Here is a 22,206-nt window from a genome sequence, read left to right as displayed (position 1 = left end):
CTTAAAATCAAGAGGAATAGCAAATCTGATGCAGCTTTTTCGTGGAGCTATTATGTGTGATGTGATACGATATGTGTGATGAAACCATTGTCAGGAAACTAATACTTACAGTCTTTAACTGCTTCTGAAAGAGATATTTTGATAAAAATCTGGCAAGTACTTGTGTTATGAGATGCATTGAATGGCTGTGGTCTTGAATGGATTATGAAGCTATCAGGTAAGTATTGGGCTGTAGTAATACTGTGCCTTGGTAGCCCTGTAGGAGTTGGTCCTGAGTTTTCAGAAATATGAATGGGAGAAGCAAAAGATTGACAGCTTTGGGGGAAGGATATTGATATCAAGACAGTAACCATTCATCGGATCTCATAACAAATATTTTTACAAGATAAAGTTAGGTTTCCGCCTTCTGTTTCAGACACTTAAAAACTAAGTATTGGCTGTCTTTCTTACTGCCTTATGTTTGTATTTACTTCATATATCATGGTTCTGTTAAAAAGCTGCATGTGATTTGCATTTCTCTTAATTTCAAATATCTTAAGATAAAGATATTAAAAGATCATCCTGTTTTGGTATAGCTAAGAGTGTTTTGACAGAATTTTAAATTATTTTGAGTTTTTTTGTGATTTTAGTTTTTTTAGCTTTTACAAGAATTGTTCATTTATAATTTTATGAATATCTTTCTAAAGCATGTTAAAAGCTTTGACAGATGGCAAAACCAGGGTGTGGTTTTGTCATCTGTCAAAGTTATAGAAACATAGAGACATAGAAAATAGGTGCAGGAGTAGGCCATTCAGCCCTTCGAGCCTGCACTGCCATTCAGTATGATCATGGCTGATCATCCAACTCAAAACCCTGTACCTGCTTTCTCTCCATACCCCCTGATCCCTTTAGCCACAAGGGCCATATCTAACTTCCTCTTAAATATAGCCAATGAACCGGCCTCAACTGTTTCCTGTGGCAGAGAATTCCACAGAATCACCACTCTCTGTGTGAAGAAGTTTTTCCTCATCTCGGTCCTAAAAGGCTTCCCCTTTATCCTTAAACTGTGACTCCTTATTCTGGACTTCCCCAACATCGGTACAATCTTCCTGCATCTAGCTTGTCCAATCCCTTTAGAATTTTATACGTTTCAATAAGATCCCCCCTCAATCTTCTAAATTCCAGTGAGTATAAGCCTAGACGATCCAGACTTTCTTCATATAAAAGTCCTGCCATCCCAGGAATCAATCTGGTGAACCTTCTCTGTACTCCCTCTATGGCAAGAATGTCTTTCTTCAGATTAGGGGACCAAAACTGCACACAATACTCCAGCTGTGGTCTCACCAAGGCCTTGTACAACTGCTGTAGAACCTCCCTGCTCCTGTACTCAAATCCTTTTGCTATGAATGCCAACATACCATTCGCCTTTTTCACCGCCTGCTGTACCTGCATGCCCACCTTCAATGACTGGTGTACAATGACACCCAGGTCTTGTTGCACCTCCCCTTTTCCTAATCGGCCACCATTCAGATAATAATCTGTTTTCCTGTTCTTGCAACCTAAGTGGATAACCTCACATTTATCCACATTAAATTATCCAGGATGTTGTTTGGTTAGCGCACATTTGGTTTGCCCATATCACCCATTACATCTTTCAAGGCCTTGGGGCTGCTAAAAGGCTTGCTGCCTGGCTTCCTGATCACTATGGCCAGAGCAATGAATGTTGCTGATCTGGGAAAGTGTTGAGGAAAATGGGAATGCACCAATGGGCTCTGCTTTAGAAACTGAGCATATCTATCATTGGATGTTTAAGTCTTTTAACTCGACCTGTAGATATAATGCCATGTGATTTTTAATGTGTCATGTTATTTCCTCCTAACGATAGTCTTTTTTCTGCTTTTGTTTAAGAGAAAACATCAGAAGGGGGTTCGACTCGAATGTCTCTCTTCATTCTTCTATCTACCTTCCTTTCAGCTGCTTTTGTTATGTACATAGTGTACAGGAATTTTCCAGAACTTGATGAGTAAGTATCTATAAAATTACAAAGAAAAGTCTGATCACCAAGTTAACAGAATTTGAATTTATCAATTTAAAACACTAAGCACTTCCTGTGAAGAATTGTTTAATTTTACTGCTTCAAAGGGAAGAACAATGATCATTCTGTACAATCGAATTACTGATGGACCTTTTTTTTTTAATGTTATTCTATCGATTAATGTAGAACTGATCAGTGGCCAGCCAAAGTAATAACTTGCTCTTTAGGTAATACCAAATTACCTTTAACATTCACTTATTGGTTTATTGTTTCCCACCAATGATAATATTTCAGGCAATGTGCCATTTTGCATTGGATTTGATACAAATTATTTTTCTAAATGCTGATAGGGTGGTCAGAAACATGCTTATGATCTAGAGATGAGCATGCTTCCAACTTAGTTAAGTTTGGGGTGTATTTTCTCAAAATTGCTTCACTTCTGCATTCTTCCTCTGAATGTTTGCACTACAATTCAAATAATAATTGCAAAATACAAACAGATTATTTCTTCAAGTGTAAATCTGTGAATGACGGATTGCTAAGCAAAAGGAGTACCCTTTCTACAAAAGATTTACGAGGAACTTGGTTAAACGTTTCTATTCTGTTACGATGCCTAGCCAAAAGAAATGTAGTAAGTAATAATAGTATCCATAAGCAATTGTAGAATGTATAATTCTACAATTAGTTGGCCCAATATTTTTGAGCATGTCTCGTGTCATTCACGTGCAGGCCATCTTTGTGTTAAGAACAATTTAAAATGTGATTTTTGTTCTTCAAATCTATTCCGGTGCTGTATAATCTAATTCTGCAAGCTCCTTAAAACTTGGATCTCAGTCATTAAGGATGTTACTAAAAGTACTGTGTAAATTAAAGACTATGCCACCATCTGCAAGAATTGTTTCTCAGTGAAGTTACTTTCATGGGGTCATTACTTCAGTATAAGCCAGAAATGTCTTACCGGAAATAAGAGATGATCTTAGCCAGAAGTTATTTACTCTTGATCAGGTTAGTGATCTGTGATGGCTCTGAACCTGGTAACTCAGGAAAGATACAGATCCAACTGGCATATAATTTCTGATTCCATCCAATAACTTAAGTTAGCAAGGTTATATTCTTGAAGATTAAATCAGAACCACACACTGTTGTGACGTTCCTACTGTTACGTAGCTTTGTTTTGCTATGATTTGCTAACTAGTGCTATTTAAGCTTATTTAACTAATCATTTTGTTCCTGAAGTGTTAATTTCTGTTCCTTGTTCTCATTTTCAAGCCTTACTATGCCATTCCAGCACCCTTCCTTGGAAACTCCCCCAGGCTTCCATATCTGTCTTTGACTGTTGGGCTACTAAATCTATCTTTTTGTACATTCTATACCTATCCTTTCTTTATGCCTTTAGTGACAAGCCCTTATCTCTATCAATATCAAATGACCTCTCACTCTCCTATTTTAATGCTTTTTTTAAGCTTTTACAGAATTTGTCTTTTTATCTTTACTACCGTATTTTCTGTTGATTTTTGTTTGTCTTTTCCTTCCCACTTTGTTAATTTCCTTTGATTTGAATGTCTTTGTTACAAGTGATTATATGAATGATTAATTGCTTGGTGCAGTCATAAGAGATTATTCAGCACATTATTTTTGTGCTAACTTTTTGAAAAAAAGCTATTCAATTCCATCCTCTGCTATAGCACAGGCTTTTTGTTTGATTGACTCACGTAAATTGTTAAGTTTTGCTATATTGAGTATTGCATAATTTTCCCCCTTCTTTCCCCTCACCCTTCCAGCCCTAAATTACATTGTATTCCAGATAATTATTAATCAGAATAAATAATCAGCAATCAATCTTAACATTTCATTATATCTGCAAATTAATCTCACGTTCAAGGAATTGTTACATCTCATATTCTCATATTTTATTTGCACATATTTGTCCTTTTTTGCACATTGACGAGCTGGAAAACTTTTTAGAAAAATATTTATTTGCGTTTAAGAATATTTGCCTTTAAACTATTTATTAATCATATTAAAAAGGATATTAATCCCAACCATTGAATACATTTACATGGAGCACTGCCACAAGAAAGCAGATCCGTCATTAAAGACCTTCACCATCCAGGACACATTCTCTTCTCACAGGTACCATCAGGTAGGTGGTACAGAAGCATTAGGTTTCACACCACGAGATACAGGAACAGTTGTGACCCTGCAACTATCAGGCTTCTGAACCAGCATGGATAGTTTCAATCACTATTAGTCTAAATGGATCCTATGCCCTACAGTTCAATAAGTCTTTACAACTCATATTCTCAATCTTATTTGTACACTTTGTCCTCTTTTGCACATTAGTTGTTAGTTTGTGTATGTCTATGTATAGCTTTGTCAATTCTACTGTATTTTTTTCTGTAAATGCCTGCAAGAAAATGAATGTCAAGGTAGTATATGGTAATATATACATAGTTTGATAATACATTTACTTTGAACTTTAATCATATTTGTTTTTGGATCTTAATAGAGAGGAACGAAAAACTATTGTAATTCCTAAGGACATGGATGATGCCAAGGCATTGGGGAAAGTTCTTTCCAAATACAAGGACACTTACTATGTACAAGTGTTAGTGGCGTACTTTACCACGTATATTTTGTATCCTTTCATGTGCAGTTAGGACAATGTTTATGTAGCAGAAGAGTGGAGCATTAGAAACTCTATCTGTTAAATAATTGGTCATTTTTGATGTGTGTAATGTGCTTATGTCTAATGTATCGTTTTAGAATGTAAGGATTTGTACTACAGAAAAGTTCCAGATTTTGTTGATGCAATTGGGGGATGCCTGGAGCAGATGTGAGGCGTATCTCTGTGGGTTGCAGAAAAGGTAGCTGAACAATCTATCTTACATTTTCAATTCTGAGCAGTAGGATGAGGTAGTAATGGTAAAACCCTTGAAGCTAGATGGTGTTTTGGAGAAAGTTAAAAGAATATGTTAAATTGTTTTTTTTGTGTGTGTGGGGTTGAAGTGAGGTGGGGAGTATCCACTACATCTCCTGTTCACATCAGCCCTACAGAGTAGCCAAGGAAAGGAATGGCATCAGAGGAGTTTAAGCTTGATAGATAATGAAACAATCTAAAATTGAATTGGCAGAGACTTCTGCTGATTCGGTGCTGAATGTGTAATAGTGTGACATGCCAGATGCGCTTGGTGGCCAAGTATAAAAACTTGGTGCACTCGGGGGTCAATGTAACTTACAGGTGTCCCGCCCCCCTTTACAAAGGTAGAGTGTTCCTATGAAACCTTTCTTCAGCCGAAATGGCGTAAAGCGAAGAACCATTAATTTATATGGGGAAAACTTTCATAAAAACAAAAATCCTCTTTGTAATGCGAAAATAGGTTACTAGTGTAGGTCTTTTGTAAAAGCGAAGTGGCGTAAAGCAAACATTTGTAAAGCGGGAGGACACATGTACAGGCAGTCCCCGAGTTACGTACCAGTTCCATTCCTGAGTCCGGCTTTAAGTCAGATTTGTACGTAAGTCAGAACAAGTACATCCGGTATTATTTAGCGTCAGTTCGTCAAAGTTAGATATGGCCCTTGTGGCTAAAGGGTTCAGTGGGTATGGAGAGAAAGCAGGTACAGGGTTCTGAGTTGGATGATCAGCCATGATCATACTGAATGGTGGTGCAGGCTCGAAGGGCCGAATGGCCTACTCCTGCACCTATTTTCTATGTTTCTATGTCAAACGTTTGTCTTAGTATATAGTATATATTTTACCTCTTTATGCATATAAAAAACTTAAGAGACATATGTATTCCAATAATTAAACCGCTGCGTTGCTTAGTAATAATTGTAGCTTTCATCGGGGCAGGGCCTTTCACATGCTCCATTATTCTCACTTTATCCGTTATCCTTTAAAATTGTTCCGATTGTTGACCAACTGTAGCCTAACGCTTTTCCAATGACTTATGGCATTTCATCTCTTTCCAAACACTTTATTATTTCCACTTTATTTTCAATCCCGATTGCTTCCTGTCAATGGAACAGAAACACTGCGGGCGGCGGGTCCCGGCCTCCACCAGCTCCCAAGGTCCGCTGGGTCCTAAGGACCACCACACTGAGACAGGCTAAATGGGACAAGTGGGGGCTGTGCTGGGTTTGGGAATTTGATCCTCCACGATATTCCACACGGGTATTTAAACTGGAGGTGGCAGTGTTTTGTTTTACGAGATCGAGTTGCAAGATCGACATCAACCCAGCACGGATGGTACGGGAGTCACTGGATCGACATCAACCCGGCACGGGAGCGGTCTGTCACTAGATCGAACTCGCTGATCTCACTGCACCACCAGCCAACCGGAACGGGAGGGGGGGGGGGGGGGGGACCAGGGTCAGGGTGAATCTTACTAAGAAAAATTTAAGCCAAATACAAAGTTACACACTCAACACAGTGTCAATGGCAATGACTTAAAATGGCGGACGGCGTTCTCCTTCCTTGGAGTTGTCCGTAAGTTGGACATTCGTAACTCGGGGACTACCTGTACTAGTATTTGAGTTTTGATCTTTATTGCTGTAACACAGATTTCTTTCTTCATTTTTGTTTAGTTTCAGACTGGGTTTACTGTTTAGGTAGTTCTTTTATTGGTTTTTCATATGTTTGTATGAAAGCAGGAATAAAGGTGGTTATTAGTTTCAAATATATTTTTAATGTGTCAGGTAGTTAAGTGGTTTTACTTTTAACAGTCATGGTACAAGATCTCTCACCTAAATCTGGAAGACAAGAGGAAAGGGAAAACCTAGGAGGGTAATTTTATTTTATTTTATTGAGACACAGTGTGGAACAAGCCCTTCCAACCCTATGAGCCACGTCACCCAGCAGCCCTCGGTTTAACCCGAGCCTAATCACGGGACAATTTACGATGACCATTTAACCTACCAATTAGTATGTCTTTGGACTGTGGGAGAAGACTGGAGCACCTGGAGGAAACCCCCACAGTCACAGGGAGAACATACAAATTCCTTACAGTCAGTGGAGTGTTACAGACCTGTGGGTATCTTGTACCTGTCACGTGACCATGATGTAATTGAGGCTATGCTGGGCATGAGGTAATGGTCTTGTGATGGTGGAGTGACTGTTATTTTCCCACCAGTGAGAGGTCATGTGATAGTTTTTTTTTCAACAGGGTATAAAAGGAGAACCCCTCCCTGTGAGGTGGGGCAGTTCGTGGCTGAATTCGCGACTGACTCCATGTTGCTGTGTATTCCAATGTTATGATGCAGTTTCGTTTAAACGTGGAGTTTTACTTTCTGTCTTAAGTCAGGGGTTATTGCCAGCAGTTTTGCTACAATACTGCCAGTTAAAAAGTAGTCGGAGAGTGAAGATTTGTCAAAGTTTGGGAAGCTGAAAGCTCGAGGAAAGTTGATGTCGGCTGTGAAGCAGGTTCAACCTTTATTTAATCTTCGCACAAGGAATTAGTAACCTGTGTCCGTGTTTACTCCAGCTTTGCCAAAAAACCCAGAAAGAGTAGGATGCAGAGTTTCACCAAGGAAAGGTTAGTGCCTTTAAGCCGTTTTATTTCCTTCAATTGTAAATCCCTCGGTAAAGCATGCTTCATCTGGGATCAGCAGTAATGCCACGAAAGAGAATTTATTATTCCAAGGAAAGTCTCTCCTAAGTGACTGTAAACTTTGAACTTCCGCATTACTACTACTAAGAACTATTTTCGCATTATCGCTTCAAGAACTGTTCAAGCTGTATAGCAGCTGACTTCCGGTTAAGTTAGTCATTTGTTTACTTTTGGGTTTTTTTTTTGCAGTGTTTAATAAATGTTTTATTTGTTATAAAAGAAGCCTGTCTCAATTATATATTCATTGTTGCTGGATCGTAACAGGAGGAATTGAACCAGTGTTGCTGGTACTGTAAAGCGTTGTGCTAATCACTATGTTACCATGCTGCCCACGAGACTCTCATTTGATTAAACACTTTAATTTCATTATCTGCACTTTGACATTATGTAAAAAGTTGTTTAACTTTGATTCAACAATGATCAGGTAACTGTTCTAATTGTATTGCAAACATAAATACATTTGGGTTGAGAGAATAAGGAAACTTTCTGTGATTTCCAGTTCTTATGCATATGGCAATATTTAAGAATTGAAACATGCTATAATGTACAGCAGGATGGTGTACACCTTGGCACTTGTGACAATAATAGTAAAACAGATTTAGAAGTTATCTTGTGATCAGAATGTGGCACAGCAGTTGCATTTTTTTTAAAGGAAACAATCCTTGACTTCATTCTCTCCAGTTTACAAACATTTGCCATACCAGGGTCCATATTTCTCAGCATCCTTTCTGGGTTTCTGTACCCTTTCCCACTGGCACTTTTCTTCGTCTGCCTGGTAAGTTGAAGCTTCAAAAATATATCTTCTGTCATCCTGGAATAGTGAATCAGGTGCTGTTTTATCTGTTCAGTAGATTGATCTTATTTTACCTAAATATTTGGAGCATTTAAGAAATACCTATTGCTTGCACCTTGCAGTAAAACAGCTGTTGACTAAGGATATTGTTCATTGAGACAAGTGTGTCAGAAAATGGCCAGCATGTTTCATTAATAATTAAAGTAGCACCATCAAAAATGAAATTCCCTATGTGACCAATTTGTAAGATCATTCATGAATACAGATAAACATTCTGGAGTCAGAGTCATACACCACAGAAATGGGTCCTTTGACCATGGCAACCTTCTTGCCCATTGACACGAATCCCATTTATCCTTTTCTACCTTGTCTATCTAAATGCCTCTTAAACATAATTTTGTCTGATTCCACCATTTCTTCTAGCAGTGCATTCCAGATGTCAATCACTTTTTGTGTAGAAATCTTATCTACACAATGATTTTTGACTCTCAATCTGTGCCTCTGAGAACCAGATATATTTCTTTATCAGGTCACCTCTCAGCCACCTTCACTGTAAAAATAAAAAAACCTCAACCCATCCAATCGCTCCATAAAATTAAAGTCCACCCATCCAGCTAACATCCTGGTGAATCTCCTTTGCACTCTCCCTTGAGTGTATTGTCCTTCCTGCAGTGTAGCAACCAGAACTGCACACGTTACTCCAAGGGCAGCCTTACTAGTGTTTTGTAAAGTTGCAGCATAATATCCTAACTCTAATGTTCCTTGCCTTGACCTGTGTACGCAAGCCTGCCATATACCTTCTTAACTAACCTATCGACCTATTACGCAACTTTCAAGGAAAGCACTTGGACCCTAAGGTCTGCTCCTCAACATTTCTTAGGGCTTTTTCATTTACTGTATATGCCCTGCTATTTGAAACACATTATTCAACACTTGTCAGGATTAATTTCCACCTGTCAGTGCTCTGCCTAACCTTCCTTCTGATCTATATCCTGTGAAGCCGTAAACAATTTTGTATGTATCCACATTACTGCTAATTTTCATGTCATTTGCAAACTTACTAATAATACCTACTACATTCACATACAGTCATTATTATATTTCATAAACAGCAAAGTCCTAGCATTGATCACTGTGGTACACCATCAGTCGCTGACTTCCAATCACATAAACATCCTTCAGTTATTATGCTCTGTCTCCTATCATCAGCCCAGTTTTGGATTCCATTAGCCATCTTGCCTTAGATCCCATTTTCCTTAACATTCTGGACCAGTCAACTATGTGCGACTTTTACAAATGCCTTCCTAAAATCCATTTAGACAACATTTATGCCTGCCTTCATCATTCCTGCTTGTTAGTACCTCAAAAAAACTCAATTAGTTAAATAGGAATCACCTGCACAAAGCTATTTTGACTATCCCTAATTCATCTCCGCCTTTTCAAATATACATTAATTCTATCCCTACGACATTTTAAAAGATATGTATTGGATTAAGCAAAGTTTAATTTCTTTTGAGAAATGTCATTTATCTACAGCATAGAAGTAGTCTGTTCTACCCAGCACCTTCATGCCGGTATTTATGCTCCATTGTTTTTAATGACAGCTTTTTTTAAAATATCATGGCATTGTTGGCATTTTTTGTTATTTCTTCTATAATGGCCCTTGAACTGTGCATATAGTTACTGGTCAATTGCACAGGTGTGTCTGAAATGCATATAAACAAGGTATCAATGACAGATTTCCTTCCTTGTAGGGCATTAACAAACCGTGAGATTTATATGACAATCCAGTAGCGAAGGACAACACACACAAAATGCTGGAGGAACTCAGCAGATCAGGCAGCATCTATGGAAAGAAATAAACTGTCGATAATTCGGTCCAAGACTCTTCATCAGACCCTTCATTACGAGTCCTGATGAAGGGTCTCAGCCTGAAATGTCAACTGAATTCATCCATCGTTTTGTGTGTGTTACTGTGGATTTCTAGCATCTACAGAATCTCTTGTGCTTGTATAGAAATGAACCATTCAACCCAATCAGTCCATGCTGGCATTCATATGACTTTGATATCTTCTTCCATCTTCATTTTCACCTTCTCGTTGGGTCTTGAACTAAATACTAATTCAGATACTTGGCTTTTTCTGGTGCATGATTGCACAGCAGTTCTCCAATAATGTAATTCAGAATGAAATGTGCTTTCTTTCCCTACTCTAACTTGCGTTGTGAATGCAGTGTCTCAAATAGCCTCTGACCACTAATTCCAGCTCTTGGCTTTCGCATGTGACTTAGCTATTAAGATCAGTGGCACTACTTCTACTGACAGGAGATGGGGCAAAGGTGAGTTATTGGTGTCTTAAAACCAGTCAGTTTGGGCAGATGGGACTCGTCAGCCATGGTTGGCAGCTTAGCTAGGAGATGGAAAACTCTTAATTTCAAATACCCACTCATGGGGAAGGCTTTGGGAATAAACCTTGAGGAAAAAATCCAGAGCTGGATTCCCTAAGGGTTCCTACATTAAGTTCAACACTGACTGGCAATTCCTGCAATGCCACTGGTGCCAAACTGTATCAGTCCTTGTAGTTCCTGTGGATTCATCAGCTGCATGGAGCGAAGGAGCTTGCTTCATGTGCAACAGCTAGCTCTCAATAATGTTCTGTGCTGGCTTACATATCTCATAGACCGCTGGGGCTCCACATCCATGGTTAACCCTGACTAACAGAGAGCCTCAAATCAAGCTGGGGTACAATTCCAATGACAGTCTTAAACAAATATTATCTTCACAACTTTGATACAGCTATAAGTGTTAAGGAACTGTTTAAATGCACCATTTGTAAAATCCTTGTTGAATTCAATTGTTTTACTTATGCAAAGTTCAACTGTGCACATTCTAACAGTGGGCAGACATTAAAGAGCAAATTTCTGATTATTTTGTCACTTTTTCAGTTCTTATCTGAGTGATCACACAAAAATAACACGAGAGTTTTTTGGTCAGTCTGATCTGCAAGTAGGGTTTTCAACAGCTGTTTTATTATCAGATTGAGCAAGCATGTTTACCCAGACAGTTGTCAGAAACTGACAGGGCCAGTGCAAGTATCATGTGGTGTAAAAGTAGCATGTAAACCAGAAACTGGTTTAAATTTCTAATTTCCTATATCTCAATCCTTTGTTTAATTTTCTTAGTTCAACAGTTATAATTCTAACGTGCTGTCTTGTGTTATGTGCTATATTGAGAATTAGTTAGAATTTTTAAAATTCTATGCCTGTTGATAAAAATTGCAGGTGTAATATGAATATTGGGTCTAGAATTAGAGCTTTGTTATTCATCATTGAAAATAGTTTTCTTGTATTTCTCTCCTTTGACTCATGGATTGTGTTTGAGGGTAGCACTTCATTCTTGAAATTTGGCTTTTTAAATGAAAGTCTTGAATTACTGCCAACTTATGTATGTTCACATGTAACATAAGTTTTTAGTAAAAGGGAAAATAGAGGTTTAATAACTGCTTTGCATGTGGAAAGGTAAGTGAATAACTTAAACAGAAGAATAATTCCTGCAGAACAACCAAGTTGATATCCTTGCTAACCATCGTTTGTAAATTAACTTCTTTGTTTTAAAACCATGTGAGTCATGCTATCTCCAATATTGAATTCCAGTGTTCCGGTCTTGGAGCTTCCTTCTGCTACCTGCTGTCATATTTAGTTGGTCGGCCAATTGTTTATAAATATTTAAAAGAGAAAGCAACAAAGTGGTCACAACAGGTAACCCTTTTAAATCTATTTTTTAACTTGGACTTTATACTGAGTGAAGTTGGTAAATGTGTAGTTTTAAAAAATGCTCAAAAATTTAAGAGCTTAAGTACATTTTTGGAGATAATGGAAAGATATGGTTCCTGATGCTTTAGAAATTGCTTTTGTGAGACTGCTTATTGAGGATCTGTTTAATCTTCTTAAAGAACTGTATTTGTGCATCGTATGAAATTATTTATACTGCCTTATCTGATCTGCCATTTTTCAACTAGTAGCTATAAGACTGCAAGCTAAAGAAACATTTTTCACTCTGGCACAAAAGCAAAATTCTACTGACTCAGCAAATCTGAAATGTGAGCAGAAAAATAGAAAATCAGTCAGTAATTCTGGAGTAAACATGTGAGTTTACATTTCCATTGTAAACCTGTCAAACTGTAAAACAGAGACATACTGATAAAATTTGAGAAAGAGGTGGAATAACTTCATTCCATTACAACCAAATACTGAAAAATTTCAAAATAGTATAATAGAGTTATATAGCATGGAAATGGGCCCTGTGACCCAACTCCTCTGTGCCAACTAATGACTCTACCTGAGCTAGTCCCACTTACCTGAGTTTGGCCTCTACAGTAATGCTGTCAAATGTCTTTTATATGTAATTGTACAATCTTTGCCACTTAATCTGGCAGCTCCTTCCATATACACACACCACCCAATGTGGGGGGAACCTGCTCCTTGGGTCCCCTTTATATCCTCCCCTCCATCATGGAAACAAGATTACGGCCATCAACCTTTTTAATGACCCTCATGATTTTATAAACATGAGTAGGTTACTCCTCAACTTCCTTCATGCCAGGGTTAAACAAGTCCCAGCCTATCCAGCCTTGCGTTGTAGCTCAAGCCCTTCAGTCCTGGTAACATCCTTGTGAATCTTTTCTGTGTCTCCTTGTGCTTAATCACATCCTTCCTATAGTAAGGCAACCAGAAGTGCATATAATACTCCAGGCAAGGTCTCACCAGTGCCTTGTACAGCTGTCCCAACTCTTGTACTGAATGCTATGACTGATAAAAGCAAGCATACCATACACCTTCACCACAATGTCTGCCTGTGTCATTAGTTTCAGGAAGATATGTACTTTAACCTTAGGCTTTAGGTTTCTCTTTTCTATGGCACTCCCTAGGGCCGTTCCATTCACTGTGTATGTCTACATTAGTTTAACACTTCACACTTGTTTTTAAGTTAAATTCCATCTGCCATTCCACTTTCTTAGTTTATTTAGATCCTTAGACAGTATTCTTCACTGTCCGCTGTCCCACAGGTTTTAGTGTCATCTGCAAACTTATTAACTGTGCCAATTACATCCTTATCCAGATCAATATATATGACAAATAACAGAGGACCCAACATCAATGTCTACTCCACTCCCCTGATTAGAAGCCTCCAATTGGAGAAACAACCTTCTCCTATCACCCTCTGATTCCTTCCGCCAAAGCAATTTTATATAATTGGCTAGCTTATCTTGGACCCCATGTGATCTAACCTTTCAACCAGCCAACATGCAGAACCTTGTCAAAGGCCTTGCCAATGTCCATGCAGGCAATGTCTATTGCCCTGCCTTTGTCATTCCTTTTGTCTCCTCTTTGGGGAAAAAAACTTGATTTATGAGGGACAATTTCTTACTATTAAGTGACAGACCTATCCAAACCAGTACTGTACCCCAGTGTTTTATAGTGACAAGCACATTCCCACCAGTACTCATTTACAGTTGTGAAGGATTACATCCACAAATGCAATTCTCTGGCCTCTTTACAGATGACCTGTGTTTTGAGTACTTTCTCTGTTTTATGGATGCCTCATGAGAGCGTTATTCATGTTGACTTCTGCTATTTGCTTTGTCCTGTTTACTTTGTTGACAATCTTAGAGCTCAGGGTGAAGTTACTGTTAGTTAACAAAAATCTACCAACCCCTAAAACTAATCATGAACTACTGATTATTTGTTGTTTGAGTAAGAGTGTTCCAAACTTCTCACTGCATGTTTCCTAACTTCGCATCTAAAAGGTCTGCATCTTGTGCTTGGGTTTCCCAACATTACTTCCCAAATACTTCCCAAATTTAATTATTCTATTGCTGCAGACTTGTCTGTCCTATCCATAACTCAGCTACAAAACTTTGCAATTCAATTTGCAATTTGTGTAGAGCTTGCACATGCATAAATTAGGCTTCAGTCCTGATGACCTGCGTGGTATGTGTTGCTGACTTTCACAATATTGTCGGTTGAAGCAAATGAACAAATTTCCAGAATCCTGGGTGCTTCCTCATAGTAACATTATAACTGTGTGAAATCATTGCTCTGTTTCGAGGTGTTTTCTAATGATCAAAGTGGCATCAGAAGAGGTTGGGCCTTGGGTTACCTGGCTTATCTGTTGTCAGGCATTGTGAGGCATGGGTGTTATGTTGAGCATGGAGGCATCAGTTGCTGTTTGTACAGTGTGACAATACTATTGATATTTTGTAATCTATTACATAAGTTACTGATTACTAAAGCGAATGCGGTAGAAATATTCATGGCTGAAAGCAGTGAACTGCAGATAATTTAAAATTGCCTTTTTTAATGTATTTTTTGCAGGTTGACAAGCACAGGGATCACCTTATTAATTATATAATCTTTTTAAGAATAACTCCATTCCTGCCAAACTGGTTCATTAATATAACAAGTCCTGTAATAGATGTACCTCTGGGTGTATTTTTCATTGGAACATTTTTAGGTAAGTGCATATGATCTATGGCAAGATTTTTTTAATCATGGCTTTGATGGTGCTCCTTTTTAGAAAAGAATGGAACTTTTGAACAAAGTTAGGAAGCGATTTGATCCATCAAACCCAGCCAGTTTAGTTAGTGAACAACGGCAGCTATATTTCATTAGGAATTTGCAGAGACTTGATATGGCACTGAAGACTAGCAAATTTCTACAGATGTACCATGCAGAGCATTTTAACTGATTACATCACTGTCTAATATGGAGGGGTCACTGCACAAAATCAGAAAAGTCTGCAAAAAGTTGCAAACTCAGCCGGCTTCACCATGAGTGCTAACCTCACCAGCATTGAGGACATCTTCAAATGGCGATGCCTCAGAAAGGCTGCATCCATCATTAAGGACCCCCATTACCCAGGACATGCTCTCTTATTGCTACCATCAAAGAGGAAGTGTGGGACCCTGAATTCACACGATCAACGTTTTAGGAACAGCTTCTTCCCCTCTGCTATATGTACGATACCTCTTTTTTGCTCTCTTTTTGTACTAGTTATTTATTGTAATTTTTATATTCTGTGGATCCTGTTTAATTAGGGCCAGTACATTTTGGCCCACTTAAGCAGCTGCTCTAATTATCCAAATTTTCATGGTAATAGTTAAAAAGGTATAAAAAAAAAGACCACCTATCATTTAAATAAGTAACAATTATGTATTTAAATTAAATACAGAACAAATTAGAACACTACTAATACTACTACAGTATTATAAAACTGTGTATTAGCTTCTAAAAGTTATCAATGGAGGAATTCATTTGCCGTGTTCTTCTGATTGACTGTAAATGAACAAAATCAGTGCAGACACCCAGTGCAGATAATGGACTGCCTTCATACAGTGCTGTCAACGATTGCATCCTCCAAATCTTCATTTTCATTGTAACATTCAAGATGGTGTTGATGCCTTCAAATTCTTCATAGATCCTAACTTGTTGAAATACTGAAGTCGTTTTATTTTCACTCCTGTTCTTTTCTGGCATCTCCAAGCCCGAACGCTTTAAACTGCAGTGAGCAAAACAGTTTTGAATTGTTTTATTTATTTTTTGCCAACTTTCATTGACAATAATCATTGCTTTTTGAAAATAAGCACACGCAACTGATGCTATTTAAAAAAACTTTGCTCTAAGCATGGTGTAGTTTCTAATGGCCACACTAGTTGGAAAATGTTTGGCAACAGTCTGCTGCCCCAATTAGTGTCCCAAATAAAGAGAATCCTGACTATTAATTAGGTTTTGTTCTTTAATAGCCATTTATGAAGAACATTTCATTTTGTTCATCCATCCAATTAGTTATTTTATTTATTTGCTGCACAGTTCCTAGCCTTTGACCTTTTGTGGCTGCCACGGTAGTGTAGCAGTTAGTGCAACATCATTATAGCTCAGTGCTCTCTGGAGCTCGGAGTTCAATTCCAGTGACATTCTGTTAGGAGTCTGTTCGTCCTCCCTGTGGAATGTGTGGATTTTTTCCAGGTCCTCCGTTTTCCTCCCACAGTCGAAAGATGTATAGGGTATGTTAATTGGTCATTGTAAATTGTCCCATTTAAGTTAGGGCTAATTGGATTTGAAGGGGGTTATGGGGCGGTGTGGCTTGAATGGCTAGAAAGGCCTGGTCTGCATTGTACTGCTAATTAAATAAAATAAGTTAATGTGTCTGTTCCAGTTCAGTTTCTGATCAATTACAAACCTGAGGATATTGACAGTGGGGGTAATGTGGTTGAATATTGGGGTGATGGCTGGATTTTCTCTTTCTGAATATCATTGCTAGTGCACGTGGCATGAATATTATTTGCACCTTGTTCGCAAAGGCTTGGATGATGTCGACATCTTGTTGCATTTGGGAGTAGATGACTTCATTATCAGAGTAGTCAAGAATGTGCTGAATATTGAGCAATCATCGGCGATCAGTCTAACTTCTGACCTTATTACTGAAGGAAGGTCATAGAGGAAGCTGCCAAAGATGGTTAGCCAAGGAAAGTGTCCTAAGAAACTGAAAAGAGATTAGGCCTAATTGCAGTAATACCAGTTGTTATAGTTCACTCTTCAGTAATTAGTGAATCAGATTTATTGTTACATTTATCATGAAATCTGTTATTTTGCAACAGTAGTACAATGCAAGACATAAAAATTACTCTAAATTTCAAAACTAAATAGTGCAAACAAAGAATAATGAGGTCGTGTTTATGGATTGTTCAGAGATCTGATGGCAGAGAGGAGGAAATCATCACTAAAAAGATGAATGTGAGTCTTCAGACTTCTGTACCTCCTCTGCAATGGTAGTGATCAAGCATTCTATTTTTTTTGCTCTGCTGGTCCAAGATACCAAATTTAATTGCAGTGTTCTTCTCATTCCCGTGTCTGAGATTAGCTGATCCAGCACAAACATGGAAGCTTGGAAAGTTGTGGACAACTTTTAATCCAAAAAATCTTAACCATTTAACTTATTTATCAAAGTTCACATTATAGAGGTATTATAGACTATTGCCATGGAAGAAAATCTTAAAAATACTGTTTTCTGTTTCCCTTTAGGTGTAGCACCTCCATCATTTGTGGCTATCAAAGCTGGCACAACCCTTTATCAACTGACAACAGCAGGAGAAGCTGTTTCTTGGAATTCAGTCTTTGTTCTCATGTTCTTGGCAGTTGTCTCCCTACTTCCAGTATTTTTCCAGAAAAAACTGAAGCAAAAGTTTTCATAACCTCAACACGGTCTTACTATTCATAACTTGCCTCAGAATTTATCTTTAAGTTAATGTCCACTAAGTGGGTTGTAGTAAAGAATATATTTGGATTTAATAGGTTAATCATTTTTTCATTATCAATGTGCACATACAAAAATGTGACTTAAGTTTTATAAAACTTGCCCTTTCCGTTTTTCTTTCTCAGCATTGGCATTAAGTCACATAATATACTGCAAATGACTTGCTTTTATTATTGGACATATAAATTATTATATAATGTAGCTAAGCAGAGTGAAGCACATGATTGCAGCAAGTCTCTTCCAATTCTAGATGCACCAAAATCAGTTCACTTCAAAGAAATAAATTTTTCCTTGACCACATGCTAAAAGCACAATATAGTGTCGGTTGAAGTCAATCTAATAGAATTTTGGAGGAGTGGAGTGAAATGTGGACTGCTACTGCTTTCCATTTTAACACTATGTTGAAGGATGACTTTGTTAACATTTTTTCCCCCCTGGTTTTTGTGGTTCAATGTTGTGGAAACATTTATGCAAGGTTCTTAGATGTAAGAAGTAGCTATCTGCAAACATATGCCTTTAACAGTATTAAGAATGGCAATAAATTCACATTCATGGTGTATAATTATTTGAAATCATACATGATTTTGAACTTCAATTATTTACATGTTATCACAACTTGTAACATTCTGATGCAAGTATTTATTGGAAAGAATGATGGCTGAATTGGTTACTGTTGTTTCTGCATTCAGTCCCCATGTACTATATGTGACTTGTTCTCTACCCCAGATATCGCTATGGAATGTAAATTTTCATGTCTATTGACTTGTACAGAATAAGTAAAAGTGCACAAAATATTTCTTAAAAATCCATTATCTTCTGTACTGAAATTTTTAAATGCCCACTAGGTGGCATGTGATTCCAGAAACTTGATGTAATAAAAGTCATGAGATGAATTTTTCATCCAATCTTAGTTAATTGGGAGGAGGTATGACACAATAGCTGATGTTCCTCCTTCAAACATGGCAGTTAGGGGTGGGGGGGGTTGAGAAAAAAATCAAATTCAGTCAATTTCCCATAATATCAATTTGCAGTTTGAAAGGGTCTGAGGAGGACCATTTTGCTCGAGAATTGGTGTATGAATGAACAAAGACAATGGAATAAAATAAAAATAGTATCACAACTGATACTTGAGAGTTTACAATACAAGCTTTGTAGCTGTATATCTGTAGGGAAAACAAATAACCTCTATGATTTAATTGTCAAACTACCAAATATTCCATGGAAATGATTCACAGATTCTTAATGATTCTTGCAGAATGAGACCACTTTTTAATCCTGGAAGAAACTGTAAATGCTGAAAACAAATATCAAACTGCCTGAATTTCCAGCAAGGCAATTGACTTCTTAAAAGGGAAAAGATAATGGCTTAAAAAAAAGCTCAAGTTTGTTAATGCTGATAAGTTTCCTGCTTTGCTCTAACATTTCTGTTTTGATTGGAAATCTTAACAATTGTGGTCAAATCAACTGAAGAAAACCAAGTACTGCATTGTCCTGATGAAGGGTCTCAGCTTGAAACGTAGACAATTTATTTTTTTTCCATAGGATCTGTCTGGCCTGCTGAGTTCCTTCAGCATTCAGTGTGTGTTGCCCTGCATTGTACATTTTGAAAAGCATTCAGAAACCAGCCTGTTGTCATTAACTCTAGCTAATATAAAAGTGTGCTAACTAGGCTCCTGTCTTCAATGTGATTTTAATGATAATCTGATACAATCTGATGGACTTTTAGAATAAACATTGTATTGTGATATTATAATTGCCACTGCTGAGTTGATTGGAATTTTGTTGGACCACTGTGGTTTCTACGTATCCCTTCATCATTAATTGGACATAGAGATAGAAAGGGAAAGCTGTATGGATGTTTTTAAGTTGGTTTATTTTAGCTGCACTTCAGTTGTTAGCAGTCCTTCAGAAAGTTGAAGTATTCTGAGCTCCAATCTCATTTAAGTGACCTGCAGTGTAGTATGAGACGCAGGGGATGCTGCACTGCTGGAGGTGTCTCCTTTCAAATGAGGTGTTATCCATATGCAGTATCTCATTTAGTGCAACTTGGTCTCAACAGGCTGAAGGCACCATTTTGAAGAACCAGGAAAGTTATACACAGTGCCTTGATCAATATTTATGTCTCAGTCAATTACTGAATTGAGTTACCTGGTCATTAACACTGTGGCAATTTAAATTCCCACATTTAGTAGTGTACTTCAATTACTGCTATAAAATGTTTTGGAATATTGCAAAACTGATTCAGAAAGTGTCATATAAATGCAAATATTGCTGGGAAAGTAGCAGATTTTTTTGGGATCCCTGGCTTGAATGCCCTTGTATGTGTTTAAAAAATGCCATGTGGTAGAGAAATTTTGCTTGAACACTTTCTAGGGATAGGTTCAAAGTTCAAAGTAAGCTTATTATCAAAGTACATATATGTCACCATACACAACCCTGAGATTAATTTTCTTGTGAAGATACTCAATAAATCCATAATAGAATAATAGCCATAATCCAATCAATGAAAGACTGCACCAACTTAGGCATTCAACCAATACAAAAACAAACTGTGAAAGTACAAAAAAGAAAGAAATCATAAATATTGAGAACATGAGACGTAGAGTCCTTGAAAGTGAGTCCATAGGTTGTGGGAACATTTTAATGATGGGACAAGTGAAGTTATCCCCTTTGGTTCAAGAGCCTGATGGTTTAGGGGTAATAACTTCCTGAACCTGTTGCTGTGAGTCCTGAGGTTCCTGTACCACCTTCCTGATGGCAGCAGTGAGAAGAGAGCACTTCCTAGGTAGTGGGATTCTTGATGATGAATGTTGCTTTCCTGTGACAATGTTTCATGTAGATGTGCGCAGTGGTGGGGAGGGCTTTACCTGTGATGAACTGGACCATATTCACAATTGTAGGATTTTCTGTTTAAGGGCCTTGATTTTCTTTTCAAGGTCATTGGTGTTTCCATACCAGGCTGTGATGCAGCCAGTCAATATACTCTCCACCATACATCTATAGAAGTTTGTCAAAGTTTTAGATGTCATGTGAAATCTTTGCAAACTCCTAAGGAAGTAGAGATGCTACTATGCTTTCTTCATAATTGCACTTGTGTGCTCGTCCCAGGACAGGTCTGCTGAGGAATTTAAAGTTGCTGACCCTCGCCACCTCATCCATTGATGAGGACTTGCACATAGACCTCTGGTTTTCTCCTCCTGAAGTCAATAATTGAGTGTGCCTTTGGAGTTCTGCTTAGCCACATGGTCATGTGTAAAGTGAGCAGAGCGGGGATTAAGTACACAGCCTTGTGTTTCACCTGTGCTGATGGAGATTGTGGAGAAGATGCTGTTGCCAATCTGAACTGACTGGGGTCTGCAAGTGGGAAATCAGAAACATAGAAAACCTACAGCACAATACAGGCCCTTCAGCCCACAAAGCTGTGCTGAACATGTCCGTACCTTAGAAATTACCTAGGGTTACCCATAGCCCTCTATTCTTCTATGCTCTATGTACCTATCCAGGAGTCTCTTAAAAGACGCTATTGTATCCACCTCCACCACTGTCGCCAGCAGCACATTCCACGCACTCACCACTCTCTGTGTAAAAGACTTACCCCTGACATCTCCTCTGTACCTACTTCCAAGCACCTTAAAACTGTGCCCTCTTGTGTTAGCATCATGGATCCAATTACACAAGGAGGTATTGAGGCCAAAGTTTTGAATCTGAATGATTAGTTTTGAGGAGGTGATAGTATTGAATGCCAAGCTCTAGTTGATAAAGAGCACCCTGATGTATGCATTTGTGCTGTCCGGATGTTACCGGGTTGAGTGAAGTGTCAATGAGATGGCATCTGCTGCGGACCTGTTGCTCTGGTTGGCTAATAGGAGCAGATCTAAGTCACTTCTCAGGCAGCAGTTGATGTCTTTCATCACCATCCTCTCAAAGCACTTCATCACTGTGGATTTAAGTGCTGTTGGATAGTAATCATTGAGGCAGATTACCACAATCTTCTTAGGCACAGGTATAAGTGAAGACTGCTGAAGTGAGAGATTAAGTACCTCAGTGGACACTCCAGCCAATTGATCAGCACAGGTCTTTAGTACTTGGCCAGGTACCCCAACTGGGCTGGGTGCTTTTTGTGGGTTCACCCTCCTGAAGGCTGCTCACACGACGACCTCAGAGACTGAAATCATAGGATTATCAGGGGCTGTGGGAGTTTGTCATTATTCCTCATTATGTTTTGACAGTCAAAGCGAGCATGGAAAGCATTGAGCCCATCTAGAAGCAAAGCTTTGCTGTCACCTATGTCGCTTGATTTTTACTTTATAAGAGGTGATAGCATTCAAGCTTCGTTGATTCAAGTTTAGTTCAGAACTGCCACTTTGCCTGTCAGATGGCTTTCTGGAGATCATACCTAGACCTTCCCTTCACATTATCAGCAAGCTCATTTTTGGGATTATATGCAAAATTGAATATTTTGCTGCATGAACACATTTTT

General features: G+C 38.2%; 1 protein-coding gene across 2 annotated transcripts in view; it reads left to right on the top strand.

The window, feature by feature from the left end:
- Positions 1 to 19,485, top strand: part of tmem41b (transmembrane protein 41B) — a 33,508-nt gene extending 14,023 nt beyond the window's left edge. For both annotated transcript variants that reach the window (XM_073049570.1, XM_073049569.1), the window contains exons 2-7: positions 1,888 to 2,002; positions 4,524 to 4,652; positions 8,305 to 8,398; positions 12,068 to 12,172; positions 14,789 to 14,927; positions 17,495 to 19,485. In XM_073049570.1, coding sequence (XP_072905671.1) covers positions 1,917 to 2,002; positions 4,524 to 4,652; positions 8,305 to 8,398; positions 12,068 to 12,172; positions 14,789 to 14,927; positions 17,495 to 17,664 — 723 coding nt within the window. In that variant the 5' untranslated portion in view covers positions 1,888 to 1,916 and the 3' untranslated portion in view covers positions 17,665 to 19,485. The remainder of the gene's footprint in view (positions 1 to 1,887; positions 2,003 to 4,523; positions 4,653 to 8,304; positions 8,399 to 12,067; positions 12,173 to 14,788; positions 14,928 to 17,494) is intronic.
- Positions 19,486 to 22,206: the final 2,721 nt, after the last annotated feature.

This window comes from Hemitrygon akajei, chromosome 6 (genome assembly GCF_048418815.1).
Source record: "Hemitrygon akajei chromosome 6, sHemAka1.3, whole genome shotgun sequence".
Lineage (NCBI taxonomy): Eukaryota > Metazoa > Chordata > Chondrichthyes > Myliobatiformes > Dasyatidae > Hemitrygon > Hemitrygon akajei.
This window is presented reverse-complemented; position numbering and strand designations above follow the sequence as displayed.